The following is a 13,547-nucleotide window of genomic DNA, read 5'->3' as shown; positions in this document are numbered from 1 at the left end:
GACACAGAGACCAGGGTCATTCGATAGGAGATCAAGCGAATGCCGTTTATTCAGACTTGGGGAAGCCCTTTTCTACCTAACTGCAGCACAAAGATCTCACCACCCAGGGAGGTGGGAAATAAACACACAGGAAACTTAGTTAACAATGGAGAAGATTGCCTGTAGCTAAATCACCAGGTGGGGCAGGGATAGTACGGAAACACACAGGAAGCTTAGTTAACAAATAACAAACTGTCCCCGCCAATGCACCCCAGGAATAAGGGAGACCAGGGCCCTACATGCTGTATCCATAGGTCAGTGCATCTCTCAGCCTCCATCAGAGACACTTCTCGCAGTACATGGGAATTAACATAGAGACCCACAATTGGACAATGTGTAGAGAGTGAGAGACTTTGGAGCACTTAGCCCTCAATGCAATTCAAAATTCTCCCCTCAAGGTTCAGGGACCTATTTGGAAGAGGAGGTGGAAAGATTATAAGAGCCAATGAATGATTCCAAGGAAATAGTCTCTTTCAGATTACAACATACAGACTCATACAAACTCACAGAGACTGTGAAAGCGTGCATGGGGCCTGCGCAGGTTCAAGCCAGACAAAATTCCAGCACTGAGAAAGAGGAAGTGGGCACAAAGTCCCACCCCTAACCAAGAAGTTATTTGCAATTGATAACCTGCTGGGAAAGGTGGAATAAGTTTTCTTCAGGGAAATGTCATACTCCATGACAGGCCCAGTGTCCAGGAGTCAACACAAAATGGATTCTATGGGGCTTTCTGTGGGATTTTTGTTTCATTTTGTTATTTGTGTTTATTTTGATTTTTGTTTTTTGTTTTAGGGAGAGATGGGGAAGGGAGGGAGAAAGAACCTGAAGTCTGCTGGGGAGTAAGATGGGGAGGGAGGATATGGAGAGAGATGGTGGATAGAAAAACAATAAATTGTATTGCGTAAAAAATTTTTTTTAAAAAATAGGGCCCAGGGGTGGTGGTGCACGCCTTTAATCCCATCACTCGGGAGGCAGAGACAGGAGGATCTCTGTGAGTTCGAGGCCAGCCTGGTCTACACAAGCTAGTTCCAGGACAGGCTCCAAAGCCACAGAGAAACCCTGTCTTTAAAAAAAAAAAAAAGAAAGAAAAGAAAAGAAGATGAAAATTGACATTGCAGGACACAGAACTCAACAAATGGGTTAAAAGCCCAATCCCAGTTCCTACACTGGAAGTATAGAGGTAGAGAGTATTTGATTAGCATGTGTAAAGCCTTGGGTTTGACAGCACCAACAGAAAAATGAAAATAAAGAAATCCTAGCTCTGCTATAGTAACTATGTGACCTTGAACAAATTATTTAGATTTTTCTGACCTTCTATTATTCCAATCAGTAAAAGTATTAAAACAGCCATTTCTGCAGGGTGTGGTGGTACACACTTTTAATTCCAGCACTTGGGAGGTAAATATAGGCAGATCTATTGAGTTTGATGCCAACCTGGTCTACACTGCAAGTTCCAGGCCAGCAGAGCTATATAGTGAAACTCTGTCTCAAGGGGGGGAAAAAAGCCACTTCATGTATTGTTGAGATTTCATAAATCAAAGTATGTAAAAGCAGTCCACACACAGTAAGTGTTCAATAAATGGAAGGTTTGGTTACTACCAAGAGGTCTTAACCAGAAGGCATTCTGTAATGAGAAATGAGTAATCATAAAATGTTGAAAAGAGATTGAGTTCTGAGTGAAAGACCCTCGAAGAGGACTTTCTCTCAGGAGGAGACCTCCCCATGCCAAGGAACAGGCCGAGACCATACGGATGCAAATCGCAAGAGGTTTATTGGGTAAACACAGGTACCTGCGGGCGGCAAGTCTTTCGGAAGACTTGCGCGCCTGCCGACTGGAGGGCAGGTTTTTTATAGGGAAGAGCAAAAAGCAAGTCTACAGAAGCAAAAAAAAGCGTGGTTATCGGAATGAGGCGGGGGCATGAATGGTTTCCTCTCTCAGCATGGGTGTCAGCAAAAGTCATCCTGTTCCTATCTTATAGATATCCTGTTTTGCAGTCAACCTGCTTTGTTGATGTCCTATCTTATTGATATCCTGCCTTGCAGTCTTCCTATCTCATCCTGCTCTCTCAAGCAGATGGGATGTTCTTACAAGAGCAGGCTGGCTGCTGCAGGTTTTGAGGAGGGGGTCTGTAGGGTCTTTCACTGAGCATATAGTACCTTGAAGGGGAAAATAACCGCTTTGATTCTAGAGCTCAAACCACCACGGATAATTATGTAAGTGCAAAATTTGCAGCTTACAAAACTTCTTTTCTCTCCTAGGATCCCCTGGGTCTTTAAGGAGAGGGAAGCCAATCGTGTTCGGCACATGGGTCTTCACCACCACCAAGGGGCTCCCTGACCTTCCTAAGTGGCCTGTACTTGCTGTGCTTCTCTAAACACTGAAAACCAAGGAAGGATAAACTACACGATTGTGGAAGTCTCATCTGTGTTATTGTATCGCACCATCAGGGTCAAATGTGGATTTCCGGTCATTTTAACACGGCGCTTAAGAAAAATATATGTACATTATCACAATTAAAATCTTGTTTTACCATTATTATCAGAAACAGCTGGCGCGCCTTTGCAACCCTAAGGTTGGGTAAACCGGGCTGGCAAACCCGGGGAAATCCTGAGTTTCCGCAGAGTGTGGCTGTACACAGGAGCTTCTTCCGGCCTCCTGAGGGGTGCCACATCGAGAGTGATCCCCCCAAGCCTTTTCCGGTGTCCCTGCTTCTCTTCATTCCCTCCCTCTCACGACTCCTAATCTTGGTGAAGGCCTGGGGTCCCTTCTGTCAAACTCTATGTTGTCAGTCACGGGGACGATCTCCAGGTGGGTAGCCTGTAAGGTGTTAACTAGCGGTCCGGTCGCCGAGTTCACAGACGTGCGGAACCAGAGGTGCAGACTCGGTTTCCAGCAGGTCGCGAAGAGAAGCGCCACCCGGGCTGCACTGGAGCGGTGCGTTTGCTTCCTGCGGTGTGCTTCTGTGGTCTGTGCTGAGTTCGACCCTGCGGGGTCGGGCTGCTGAGAGCGAGACGATGAAAGCGAAGGTCACCGCGCCGGTGCCCCAAGCGGGGCCTGCCGGGAAGCTCGCTCGGAAGAAAGCCAAGAAGAAGTTCAGGAAGAGGAAAGCGCAGGAAGAAAGCGGGGCTCCGGGAAGCCGCCCGCCAACTATTGCGGGCCGACCGCCAAAGGCCCCAGAGAACTTTTCTCAGAATTGGAAGGCGCTGCAAGAGGTGAGACTGGCGACAGGCCACCTTCATCCCGGACTTTTGGTCGGGTAGCCACAGACCACGAAGGAGGACGGGTAGTTTCAAAACGTGGAAGGGCAGCACCGCACGAACTCCCTCACGGGAACTTCGGGCTGTAGGCATGGCAGTTGTTGTGGCTGTCTGGCCTGTTGACAGTTTTAGTAGTGGCCAGTGCTTCTCCATTCTATAGAGGTTGCTCTCTGCTTCCCTCAAATTATTTTTCTCAATCACAAATCCCATATCTCGGTTGCCACCCTGCCAACGTGTTAAACTCTTTCCCAGAACTCTGGCCCAGACTGTTCTGGAACTTGTGTAGCTCAGGGTTTCCCCGCACTAGTGGTAGTCCTCCTACATTAGGTAGCCTCCCAAATGCTGGATTATGGGTGTGAACCACTATACCCACCCTCATTCATAAATTCTTACCTTCTAGTTAGATGCTGTTACTGTCCTTGTTTCTTAGATGAGGAAATTGAGACACAGAGCTTAAGGGGTTTGGTTTAGGGATGGTCACATAGCATATAAATAGCAGTATTGGGATACTGACCATGCTTTTTGATCTGTTGATCTCCAGACGATCCTCTGGAGTGTATACCATGGAGCTTCAGTTCATAAGAAAGAGAGCCTAGAACTTCTAGAGCTCCATAACCTCCCCCTGTTCCTTAGTGTGGATTTTCCTCTCTGTACACGCAGGACCAGCCCCAGCTCTATAAGCCAGTTGTTTGTTTGTTTCCTCTCTCCCAAGTTAGTAAAGTAAAATTAAATGCCTGGAATGCATATTTGCTATAGGGAACTTGGAGTTGGCTCTGGTTTCTACATGAATCAAAACCCTTCGGGTCTCTTGACTCTTAGGGGAGTGAGTAAGTAGAAATCCTCTGTAGTTGGATGTCATCTTGCTGGGGTCTTAGCTGGGGATTTGAAAACAGGGAAGAAATTGCTTGCCTGGATCTCTGCCCCTGCCTGGATAAGATCAAAGCTATGGCTGTTCTCATCAACCATCTCTGGTTTGATAGGATTTTTTTTTTCTTTCCATTGCTCTCCCTTCCCTTGGGTCTTCCTCGGACCCTGAGCTGTAGCCAGCCTCCAGAGATGTGTAAAGGAAGTGATCATTGTGTCCCAGCGTGTCGACCATGAAAGTTACTCTATGTGCAACTCCACATTAAAGAAGGGAAATGATGCTCCTGCCCCAGAATGAAATGCTCTGAGTGTTAAGCCACTCGGGTATGCATGGCATAGAGTTTGAAATGCAGAGTGAAGAAGCAGATGCCAGATTATGCATTGAGATAAACCAAGGAAAAGAATCTCAATGCCAGTGACTTAGGTGTAAAAACAAGGCTTTTCCAGGGGCTGGAGAGATGGCTCAGCAATCAAGAGTGTGCATGCTCTTCCAGCGGACCCTGGTTTAATTCCTGGCACCCATGTGGTGACTCACAACTGTCTAACTCTAGTTGCAGGGGATCCAGTGTCCTCTTCTGTCCTCTGTGGGCACCAGGCATGCATGTCGTGCACAGACATATATGCAAGCAAAACACCCATACATTTAAAAATAAAATAAAGGGTTTTCCCAATAATTTTCTATTGGTGATGGTGACTGGAATTGTGTGTGGATGGTAGCTACATGTTTGTGTATGCATTTATATACACGTTTCTTTAGTCTGTGCTTTGTCAGTTGAGAATTTAAATGTAGCATATATTTAATTTTGATCCCATTAGCTGCTGAAACAAAAGTCACAGGCCCCAGAAAAACCTCTTGTCTCTCAGAACAATGACAAAATGCATTCCCAGATAATCCAGCAGAACAAAAAGGAGACCTCAGAAAAGTCAAAGGGAGACAGGAAGAGAACAGAAAAAGACCAGACCACTCGGGGTTCTGTTACGTCTACATCTAAGAAGGACAGGACGATACTAGTACCTCCCACAAATACCTCTGCAACAGAACAGAAGAAAGGAGCCAAGAAGAGGACATATAGTGACGTCTCTTCTCATCAAGGGGACACCAAGCATAAGCGGAAAGCTAAGGAGGCAGCTGTCATCTTGAATCAGTCCACGCCTACTGAGTGAGTATCAGCTCTGCTTTGGTGACTGGTATGTCCTTTGCTACTGGGCCACAGATACAGATGGTCCTTCATGAGCACCTAGCCTCCACCTCTTCCCCGCTGAGAAGACATGAGCACTGGTCCTGGTGTAGTCTTCCTCTCTGACCCTATGGGGTTTGTTTTGTTTACTTGTCATCTGTTTCCCCTAGAGTGTGGGTTGCTGAAAGCAGACCCTGTACAGTCAGTGCTGTGTCTTTGGACCCCAGCGTAGGTCTTGGCACAAGGGAAAGGCCAGCAAAAACTTTGGCATTAATGTGTGCTGGAACCAGGAGTCCTGTGAAGCCCAGCCCTGCCTCTTGCCAGTTGATGGCTTTGGGCATGTTTCTGCATCCTTTCTTCAGTGAGGCCATCTGTATGATTAGGGGAGCTGAGGTACAGCATGTGTTAGTGTCTTTTGGCTACTTAATGAGCACTGTGATGACACTTCTCCTCGAAGGGATGTGCTTATAAGGCGGTCTGGCTCTTGCTATCTGAGCCTTTCCTTCTCTTTAGCTTAAAGAAAATCTGGGCCCTGGATTGTGGGGAAGGAAAGCATCCCCTTGGGAATCAGTATGGAGAGTATGTTTATGACAGCTTTGTCAAATCTGCTGAGACCATGACAGACTAGACTACAGGACATAGCGCTGAAGGGTAAAGGGTATGGGTTTGGCTGCCTCTTCTGAGCCCTACAGGCAGGCTGGGTTAGGGGGACACACACAGCCTCACATGCCTGTCTCTAGAAGCACCACTCTGGGGGATTTTTCTTTTTGAGTTTTTATCTTGACTTGGAAGTTCTCTAGGAATAGTGTCAGGTACCTGGGCTCTTGCTGTCTAAGAGACCACATTAGGTACTTGTTTTTAGAGTCCTGCCAGCCCTCACAGTGCTGCCCCCTCACTGCCAGCCCTCCTGTTCCTCACAGCCTACCAACAGGGAGAGAGATTTCTTCATCTGGCATCCAGTGCCCCATGTCTATTCACAGCCAGATTCCTCTTCCTTGCCTCCTTCCTAAGGCTGATAGAAGTAGGGGAGATACGGATGTTTACTTTAGCATTTGTATGGGGGCTGGTCAGGGTAGCCTAGTGAAGAAGGCAAGGAACACAAAACAAGAGGCCTGTTAGTACATTGACATCAGATAGCCATGGAACATCTAATATCGACTCTGTCTTTCTCACTCTTCCAAAATGTGGAGACAGTGCAAGGCCTTGGCCTCTGTGTCATGCAGTCCTCCTGCCTGTGTATCCTGATTGATAACACATCTATTATTTAATTAGATGTCAGTGGTCAACTCTATTGAAGTGGGTCACATTTCTGTTAATTACATTCTTTGTGTTTTATATGTAGTTTTAAGTCTTGGATAATAGATACATTTACAAATACTAATGAACAACTGTGAGGAGTTGGAGAGCTGGCTCAGTGGTTAAGAGTACTGGCTGCTCTTTCATAGGCCTGGATTCCCACCTGGAAGTGCACAACCTTATTATATAACTCCGAGAGTTTCAGGGGATCCCGTGCCTGCCCTCTTCTGGCCATCACAGGTATTAGAGAAAGAAAGAACAGCGGTAAAAGGAAAGTGCAGCAGCGGCTCAACTGGACTGAGTGTGCTGGGGCGCAGTCCTGTGAGTCCTCCCGCTCCTCACAGCCTACCAACAGGGAGAGAGATTCCTTCAACAGGCATCCAGTGCCCCACGTCTATTCACGGCCAGACACTCTCATCCTTGCCTCCTAGGGAAGACATCTGGTTTGATGATGTGGATCCAGATGACATTGAAGCTGCCATAGGCCCAGAGGCAGCCATGCTGGTATGGAAGCGGCTGGGGAAGAGCAAGAGTAACATCACCCTGGAGAAGGAACAGGCCTTTAGCGGGTAAGCTGTGCTCGGGCCATGGCTGCTGGGAATGTTCTGCCTTCTGGGGCTGTAATCTCTCGGGAGGAGGAGCAATCACTGAGCCATGACTGCCCAGTAGGTTTTAGGGGTGCAAAATGGTGATGAATGGGCTTGGCTCACTGGCATAGAGTCCCAGTCTGTGATATTTATTACACTGGGGCCTTTGGTTCCCCTCAGCCTGACAAAAGCCTTGGCCTTGGACTGTGAGATGGTAGGCGTGGGCCCCAAGGGGGAAGAGAGCATCGCAGCCCGCGTGTCCATCGTGAACCAGTATGGGAAGTGTGTTTACGACAAGTACGTCAAGCCAACTGAGCCCGTGACAGACTACAGGACAGCAGTCAGTGGGATACGGCCTGAGAACCTGAAGCAGGGTATGATGTCCGTAGGATTTGAGTGTAGCAGTGGAGATGGTAGTAGGACTTATTTTTCTCCTGCTTTCCCCTTGGTGTTCTGGAACAAGGCGTGACAGGGGTCCTGGCACTGCTTACCTCTTCCTCAGAGTAGCATACTGTGCAGATGCAAAAGGTATCTTTCCTGGCTGTTGTCTATTTGTGTTCTTGCTTCTTTGCCTCCTACCCAGGACAGTGCTCTTGGATTTCTTTCTGTTGTATAGCAGTGGGGAATAAAATGGAGTGTGTTAGGGACCAGGAGGGAAGCCTTGAAGGGCGAGTAGGACACATGGGAGCTGGGGGACAGATCACAGGGTCTGCTTGGGAAACTCTAGTGCAGTGTTAGCAGTAAGGCCTCCAGCAGGACGTTGAGAACAGGGTGGAGATCAGAAGACTGGTTCTGAGCAGGGGTTGGATAGGGAGGTGGCTGGAAGAAGTGACCTAACATAGCAGAGACTAGGTCTGATTTATAATAGGAGAGGACATCTAGGATATTCTGAGCCTGCCTCCTAGAGAAACCTGGAGACCACTAGAGATGCAGCCTTGTGATCTCTCCCCCATTCCTCACCACACACTGCCTGTTTGCTTCTCTTGGTATCCATGGCCAATAAGGTGGCTCTGTTGAACAGTAGGCTGACCAGCAGCTCTTGTGTTCTATCTCAGAAGGAGTCTGGTCCTATTAGCTCTGAACAGAGTTGAGCAGTGAAGTGGTTTTGGTAGGAGTGGGGGCAGGGTAGTCTCCAAAGGATGTCTGCTGGGAAAGAACAGCAGACCAGACTCGGGTCCATGCAGCCCTCCTTGTACTGTCTGTGGGAGAGATGCAGTCTGAGTCCACTTGGGAAGTCATAAGTATGAGTTGTGTTGAGTGGGAAGCATATCGTCAGGAATACCTAAGAGTCTTAAATGCTCTTAAGCTTCTCTGGGGCTTGCTAACTGCTGCCAGTCCACTAGTTGGTTTTAAGTAGAGCTTCTGTCCCCTGTCCCCCCCCCCTTTTTTTTTCTTTAACTGTCCCCAAAAGTGGGAGCAGAGCACAAGGCACAGTGGGTCTCCTAGCCTTTGCACGTCCCTGGGGTCCAGCGAGTCACTTGTAGGGGTCCACCTCCCATCGAAGCTCTGTGTATCATTAAGGGCCTGACCTGTTGTCATCAGTCTGACAAGGGAACGGGAGGAACGTCTGAGAATCTAGGTGAGTTATGTGTTGTTAACCACTTCTTTGCTTGGTTTTCAGGAGAAGAGTTTGAAGTTGTGAAGAAGGAAGTGGCAGAAATATTGAAGGGCAGAATCCTGGTGGGGCACGCATTGCACAATGATTTAAAGGTGCTGGTCTTGGGGCCATAGCTCTTTCATGTGAGCCACACACTGCCTCACATGCCTGTCTCTAGAAGCACCACTCTGGGGGATTTTTCATTTTGAGTTTTTATCTTGACTTGGAAGTTCTCTGGGAATAGTGTCAGGTTCCTGGGCTCTTGCTGTCTAAGAGACCACATTAGGTACTTGTTTTTAGAGTCCTGACTACACTGGTTCCAGCGCCAGAATGCTGACAGTTCTATGAAGGGGACTCTGAGTGTCACCTGTCTGATCTGGCAGATGGCCTGGTGTCTAGCTGTATGCCCCATGACCAGAGACAAATTTCTCTACACTGTTAGACCCCTGGGGTTCTTGTTGTGTGTCCACTTCATATCTAGGCATGGCTGTGATGCTGGAAGCCCAGCCTCCTGTTCTCCCCTGGCATCTGAGGAAGACCTAGCCTGAGTTTATTACATGGGTCACTTTAAGTTCACAAGCAAACTGCTGTCTGGTCCATTGGAGGAAAATGGGAGCATAGTCTACTTGGCATAAGGGATACCTCTGCGGCAGTCTGCTATGGTGGATGTCTTAAGCCAGGCATCAGAACCTTACTGGGTTCTGCCACCAACAATCACACAGTGTAAGCAGATCTTGATTAATCCTTTGGAGACAGGGATTAGGCTTAAGGGTGGCAGAGCAGAGTTTTGGGGTATTGAGAGATGGCTCCATGAGAGCAGTGGGTACACACTCAGATACTTCTCCACTGCTCCTCAGCATCCCAGGCTGGCAGAGCTGACCTGCTACTACTACTCAGCTGTCCCTAGTGAGGATCCGCATGGGCACATGTTTCCTCCGTGTCATTCCAGCTAATCACCTCCTTTGACCGGCCACACATCAGCCAGTTAGGTGACTGGGCTCAGAGACCACCCAGTGCTAGGACATCTGACTTGTAGCTGCTGCCCCTTTAGATGCCTGCTGGGTATGAACTGTGGTACCACTTTACTCGCTGTTTCAGGAACCTCTAGGTGGGAGTTTAGTTCCCATTCAAATGTATGGGTCTAGGAACATAGCTCAGTGACAGGATGCATGTGGCCCTGGGTCTCATCCCGCACCAAAAAAATAAAAATAACAAATGTTTAACAATTGAAAGTGAATGAAAGTTACCTGCCTGCTGATATGTTGAGTCACCTTAGAGAAGACTGTCACCAGGGACACACATGCTTCCTCTAGTGGGTTACTTTTTTGGGCTGTGTGAAGTCTCCCAGGTTGCAGGGTAAGCTGTTAACTTTCATTTTGTGCTTCCCCGTGAACAGAATCAGTTCAGATAAAGAAGGTTGCAGGTTAATTGACTTTTTTCTCAGCATCTTGATGTCAAGATTCTATTCTATTCTGGGTTTTTTGTTTGTTTGTTTTTTGTTGTTCTTTTTTTCCACCCACCTCCACCTCTGGAGTGCTAGGATTAAAAGTGTGTACCACACCTGGCCAAGATTTTATTTTTATTAACATGGTTCTTAATATTGGGCCTCCCTTAAGGGAGAGCGATTAATTTAAGGAGCTCTGCCTTTTTCTGAATATTAAACCTTCTGGTTCTTTGGAAGAGGGGAAAGGGGGCTCCACTACTGCAGACTGAAATGAAGATATTTGTCATCGTTTTCTTCTAGGTACTCTTCCTTGATCATCCAAAAAAGAAAATCAGGGACACCCAAAAATTCAAACCCTTCAGGAGTCAAGTAAGGGTACGTAATGAGTCTTGAACCGTGGCTGGTCCCTGGCACTCACACACACACACACACACACTGACACACACACACACACACCCCGTGGCTAAAGGGATTTAGTTTGTTTTGGTTTCTCATTTTAACCTTTAAGAGGGCTTGCTGCCTGAGTCTGGCAACCTGAGTTTGATCCCTGGAACCAAAGAGAACTGGCTCCACAGGTTTCCTCAGACGTGGCTCACTGGTTAAGGGCACTTGCTGCTCTTACAGAGAACATGTGTTAAATTCTCAGAGCCCTTGTCAGGTGATTCACCACAGTCATCTAGAACTCCAGTTCCAGGGAACCCGACACCTGTAGCCTTTTTAGGCCCTGCACTTACATGCACATACCCACATGCAGATAGACACATCTGTGTGTCACTAATAAAAATTTAAAAATTAAAAGCATTCTACCACTTGGTAGATCTCCAGCCCCCAACTCCTCCTTTATTGGCTGATAAGCAATGTCATAAGCCACAGTGGGCTAATGGTTGCAACCCTACATGCCACAGATACTCCTGGTGGAAAGAAAACTGCAGGACTGAGGTGTGGCCATCTGCGTCCTCCTTGGGCAGAGCCTGTGAAAGCAGCACATTCAGTGGTATGCACCTTCTCTCTACAGAGTGGAAGGCCATCTCTCAAACAACTTTGTGAGAAAATTCTGGGGATCAGGGTCCAGCAGGCAGAACATTGTTCAGTAAGTATCATTGGGTAACAGCCCCTGACCTTAATACCTAGGTTCATATGTATCACTTGACAGTAGACACAGAAGAGAGAATCCTAGGCGTATCAGGCTCAGGAAATGTTGATTATATCTTAAATATTTATATTTAACTTGAACTCAATACAAAGAATAATACTCTGTAAGAATCTGAAACAAAATTCACCAGTCTAATTCAAGACTATTAGTGTACTTTCAGTATTTTACTAAATAACTGAGGTTAGGGACTTCATGGTAATGAGGCTTAGTTGATCAGAGAGATGTCAAGGAGGGAGAAGCAGCAGTTCACTCTTGGCAGAACTTACTGGTACCCCAAGAATCACCTATTGTGCTTCTAGCACCCTTTGACCTCCCACTAGGCCCCAACGCTTAAAGGTCCTGTTACCCTTGTACTGCCATGTTGATGACTTAGCTCCAGCACTTGAGCCATGGAGGAACAGAGCCTTTCCAAACCTTAACAAAGGTGCTTTAGGACTTTATGGCTCTGGGCTCTCAGTCCCAACAGTGCCCCCCCCCCCTTGGCCAGTCAGTCAGTCTGGAGAGCAGGTTCCCCTGCATTGCAGCCTCTACCTCTTTGAGCCCTGTGCCTATCTCAGCGGCTTCCTGCTGCTGTAGGGTTTCCCTTTCTGCCCGTATTAACAGTGGCTGAGTCTGAAGCACGGGAGTTAGCTTGTGCTCTGGTGTTCCAGCCATTTTTCATGATTTTCTTTCATTGCCTTACCATGGTCACTCTATGAAGTATGTGCCTCTCTTGGCCATGTAGCCTCAGTGCTGTGGCTATCATGAAGACTCAGTAGTCATAGGGTTGCTTTTGTGGCCTCTGGCCACCATGTCTTCTCACTAGCTGGGTAGTCAACATTGCTGTGTGTCACCCAGGTCCAGGATGCCCAGGCAGCAATGAGGTTGTACATCATGGCAAAGAGGCAGTGGGAGAACATTACTGCAGACCGGCGCCCCCCAGCCACCACCCCAAAGCCCTGCAGCGAGTTCGCTTAGCACCAGCTTACTACTGCCACCTCCTCTACATCCTTCAGTGACTCCTCAGTGGCAGTTGGTATGGGATTGTGGAGGCCCATCAGATTTCTGCACAGCAGGGACTCACTATGGTGAGCGTTTTCAGAGCTGTGGCTGCAGAGGTGTGACATGGGAGCTGCTGGAACTTCCTCCTCCTGGACTCTGCTACCAGGACAGAAGTCTGGGTGTGGTGCAGGTTCAGAGGAAGGAGAGATTGGAATGGACGAGTGTGCTGCAGTGTCTGTGTCTGCCAACCACCTGTACCACCCTTAACACTGAGCACAGCTGCATTCAGCCAGGACACTCAGCACCTTCTCCTAAGGAGCAAGGAGTGTCGTCTCCTCTTGTGAGGAAGGGGATAAGCACTGCTGGACCTAAGGGATCCAAGGGCCTTCAGTCTGCTGCAAGCCAATCTGGCCAACAGAGCAGCCGCCCAGTGAGGACTTTCTTAAAGCTACTTAGCTGTGGATACTTTCTCCTATGTCCTTGCTTGGCCCAGTCATTTAAAAATGCCAACATCCGGGCTGGAGAGATGGCTCAGAGGTTAAGAGCACTGACTGCTCTTCCAGAGGTCATGAGTTCAATTCCCAGCAACCACATGATGGCTCACAACCATCTGTAATAAGATCTGGTGCCCTCTTCTGGTGTGTGTGAAGCAGAATGTTGTATACATAATAAATAAATAAATTAAAAAAATAATAAAAATGTTTTTAAAAAAAAAATGCCAACATCCAATATGCTGTTCTCTACATAGTCCTTGGGTGAGACTTGGGGCATAGGTACACCTGGAGGTGTAAGATCCTACCACCCTGGTGCACTGCAAACAGAAAGGCATCTGCCTGCTGTCTTCTAGCAACAGGTCCAGAGTGAGCAGTGAACTTTATGGACCTACCTGACAACTCTCAGAATGGAGCTGTGAACTGAGGTGTGAACTCAGAGCACTTGTCCGCAGTGTACAAGGCCCTGGGCCCATTCCCAGCGCTGTCAAAAATAAATGGATGGATAAATGGAGTTTGTGGAAACTTAGCTTCTTCCCATCATCTAGACATTTCTGATACCCTGCAGTGCAGGACCATTGACACCACGGCCAAGCATGGTATGACCAGCTTAGGGCTTCTTTATTCACCAAGGAGTGCAAAATACAGTACTCTCCAGG

At 47.7% G+C, this 13,547-nt stretch overlaps 2 protein-coding genes across 3 annotated transcripts in view; one reads left to right on the top strand and one right to left on the bottom strand.

Annotated features, from left to right (window-relative positions):
- Adamts13 (ADAM metallopeptidase with thrombospondin type 1 motif 13) overlaps positions 1 to 2,726 on the bottom strand; it is a 50,304-nt gene extending 47,578 nt beyond the window's left edge. The window contains exon 1 of the mRNA XM_050155349.1: positions 2,571 to 2,726. Coding sequence (XP_050011306.1) covers positions 2,571 to 2,711 — 141 coding nt within the window. The 5' untranslated portion in view covers positions 2,712 to 2,726. The remainder of the gene's footprint in view (positions 1 to 2,570) is intronic.
- An 83-nt stretch (positions 2,727 to 2,809) lies between these two features.
- On the top strand, positions 2,810 to 13,402 carry Rexo4 (REX4 homolog, 3'-5' exonuclease). 2 transcript variants are annotated; one of them, XM_050155352.1, is made up of 8 exons: positions 2,810 to 3,252; positions 4,978 to 5,321; positions 7,067 to 7,204; positions 7,403 to 7,596; positions 8,844 to 8,932; positions 10,564 to 10,638; positions 11,279 to 11,353; positions 12,254 to 13,402. In XM_050155352.1, the coding sequence occupies exons 1-8, from the start codon at positions 3,055 to 3,057 to the stop codon at positions 12,371 to 12,373; spliced, it is 1,233 nt and encodes a 410-aa protein (XP_050011309.1). In that variant the 5' UTR covers positions 2,810 to 3,054; the 3' UTR covers positions 12,374 to 13,402. The 2 variants fall into 2 exon arrangements, with proteins under 2 accessions (XP_050011309.1, XP_050011310.1); XM_050155353.1 differs by lacking the exon at positions 12,254 to 13,402 and having other exon boundaries at positions 11,169 to 11,307.
- The last annotated feature ends 145 nt before the right edge of the window (positions 13,403 to 13,547 follow it).

This window comes from Alexandromys fortis, unplaced genomic scaffold, assembly GCF_014885135.2.
Source record: "Alexandromys fortis isolate MF-2015 unplaced genomic scaffold, M_Fortis_MF-2015_v1.1 scaffold_72, whole genome shotgun sequence".
Classification (NCBI taxonomy): domain Eukaryota; kingdom Metazoa; phylum Chordata; class Mammalia; order Rodentia; family Cricetidae; genus Alexandromys; species Alexandromys fortis.
This window is presented reverse-complemented; position numbering and strand designations above follow the sequence as displayed.

Coding starts and splice junctions, on each gene's coding strand:
- Rexo4 (XM_050155352.1), top strand. CDS start 3,055: ATGAAAGCGAAGGTCACCGCGCCGGTGCCCCAAGCGGGGCCTGCCGGG. Junction 3,253..4,977: donor ATTGGAAGGCGCTGCAAGAG/GTGAGACTGGCG, acceptor TGATCCCATTAG/CTGCTGAAACAAAAGTCACA. Junction 5,322..7,066: donor AATCAGTCCACGCCTACTGA/GTGAGTATCAGC, acceptor CTTGCCTCCTAG/GGAAGACATCTGGTTTGATG.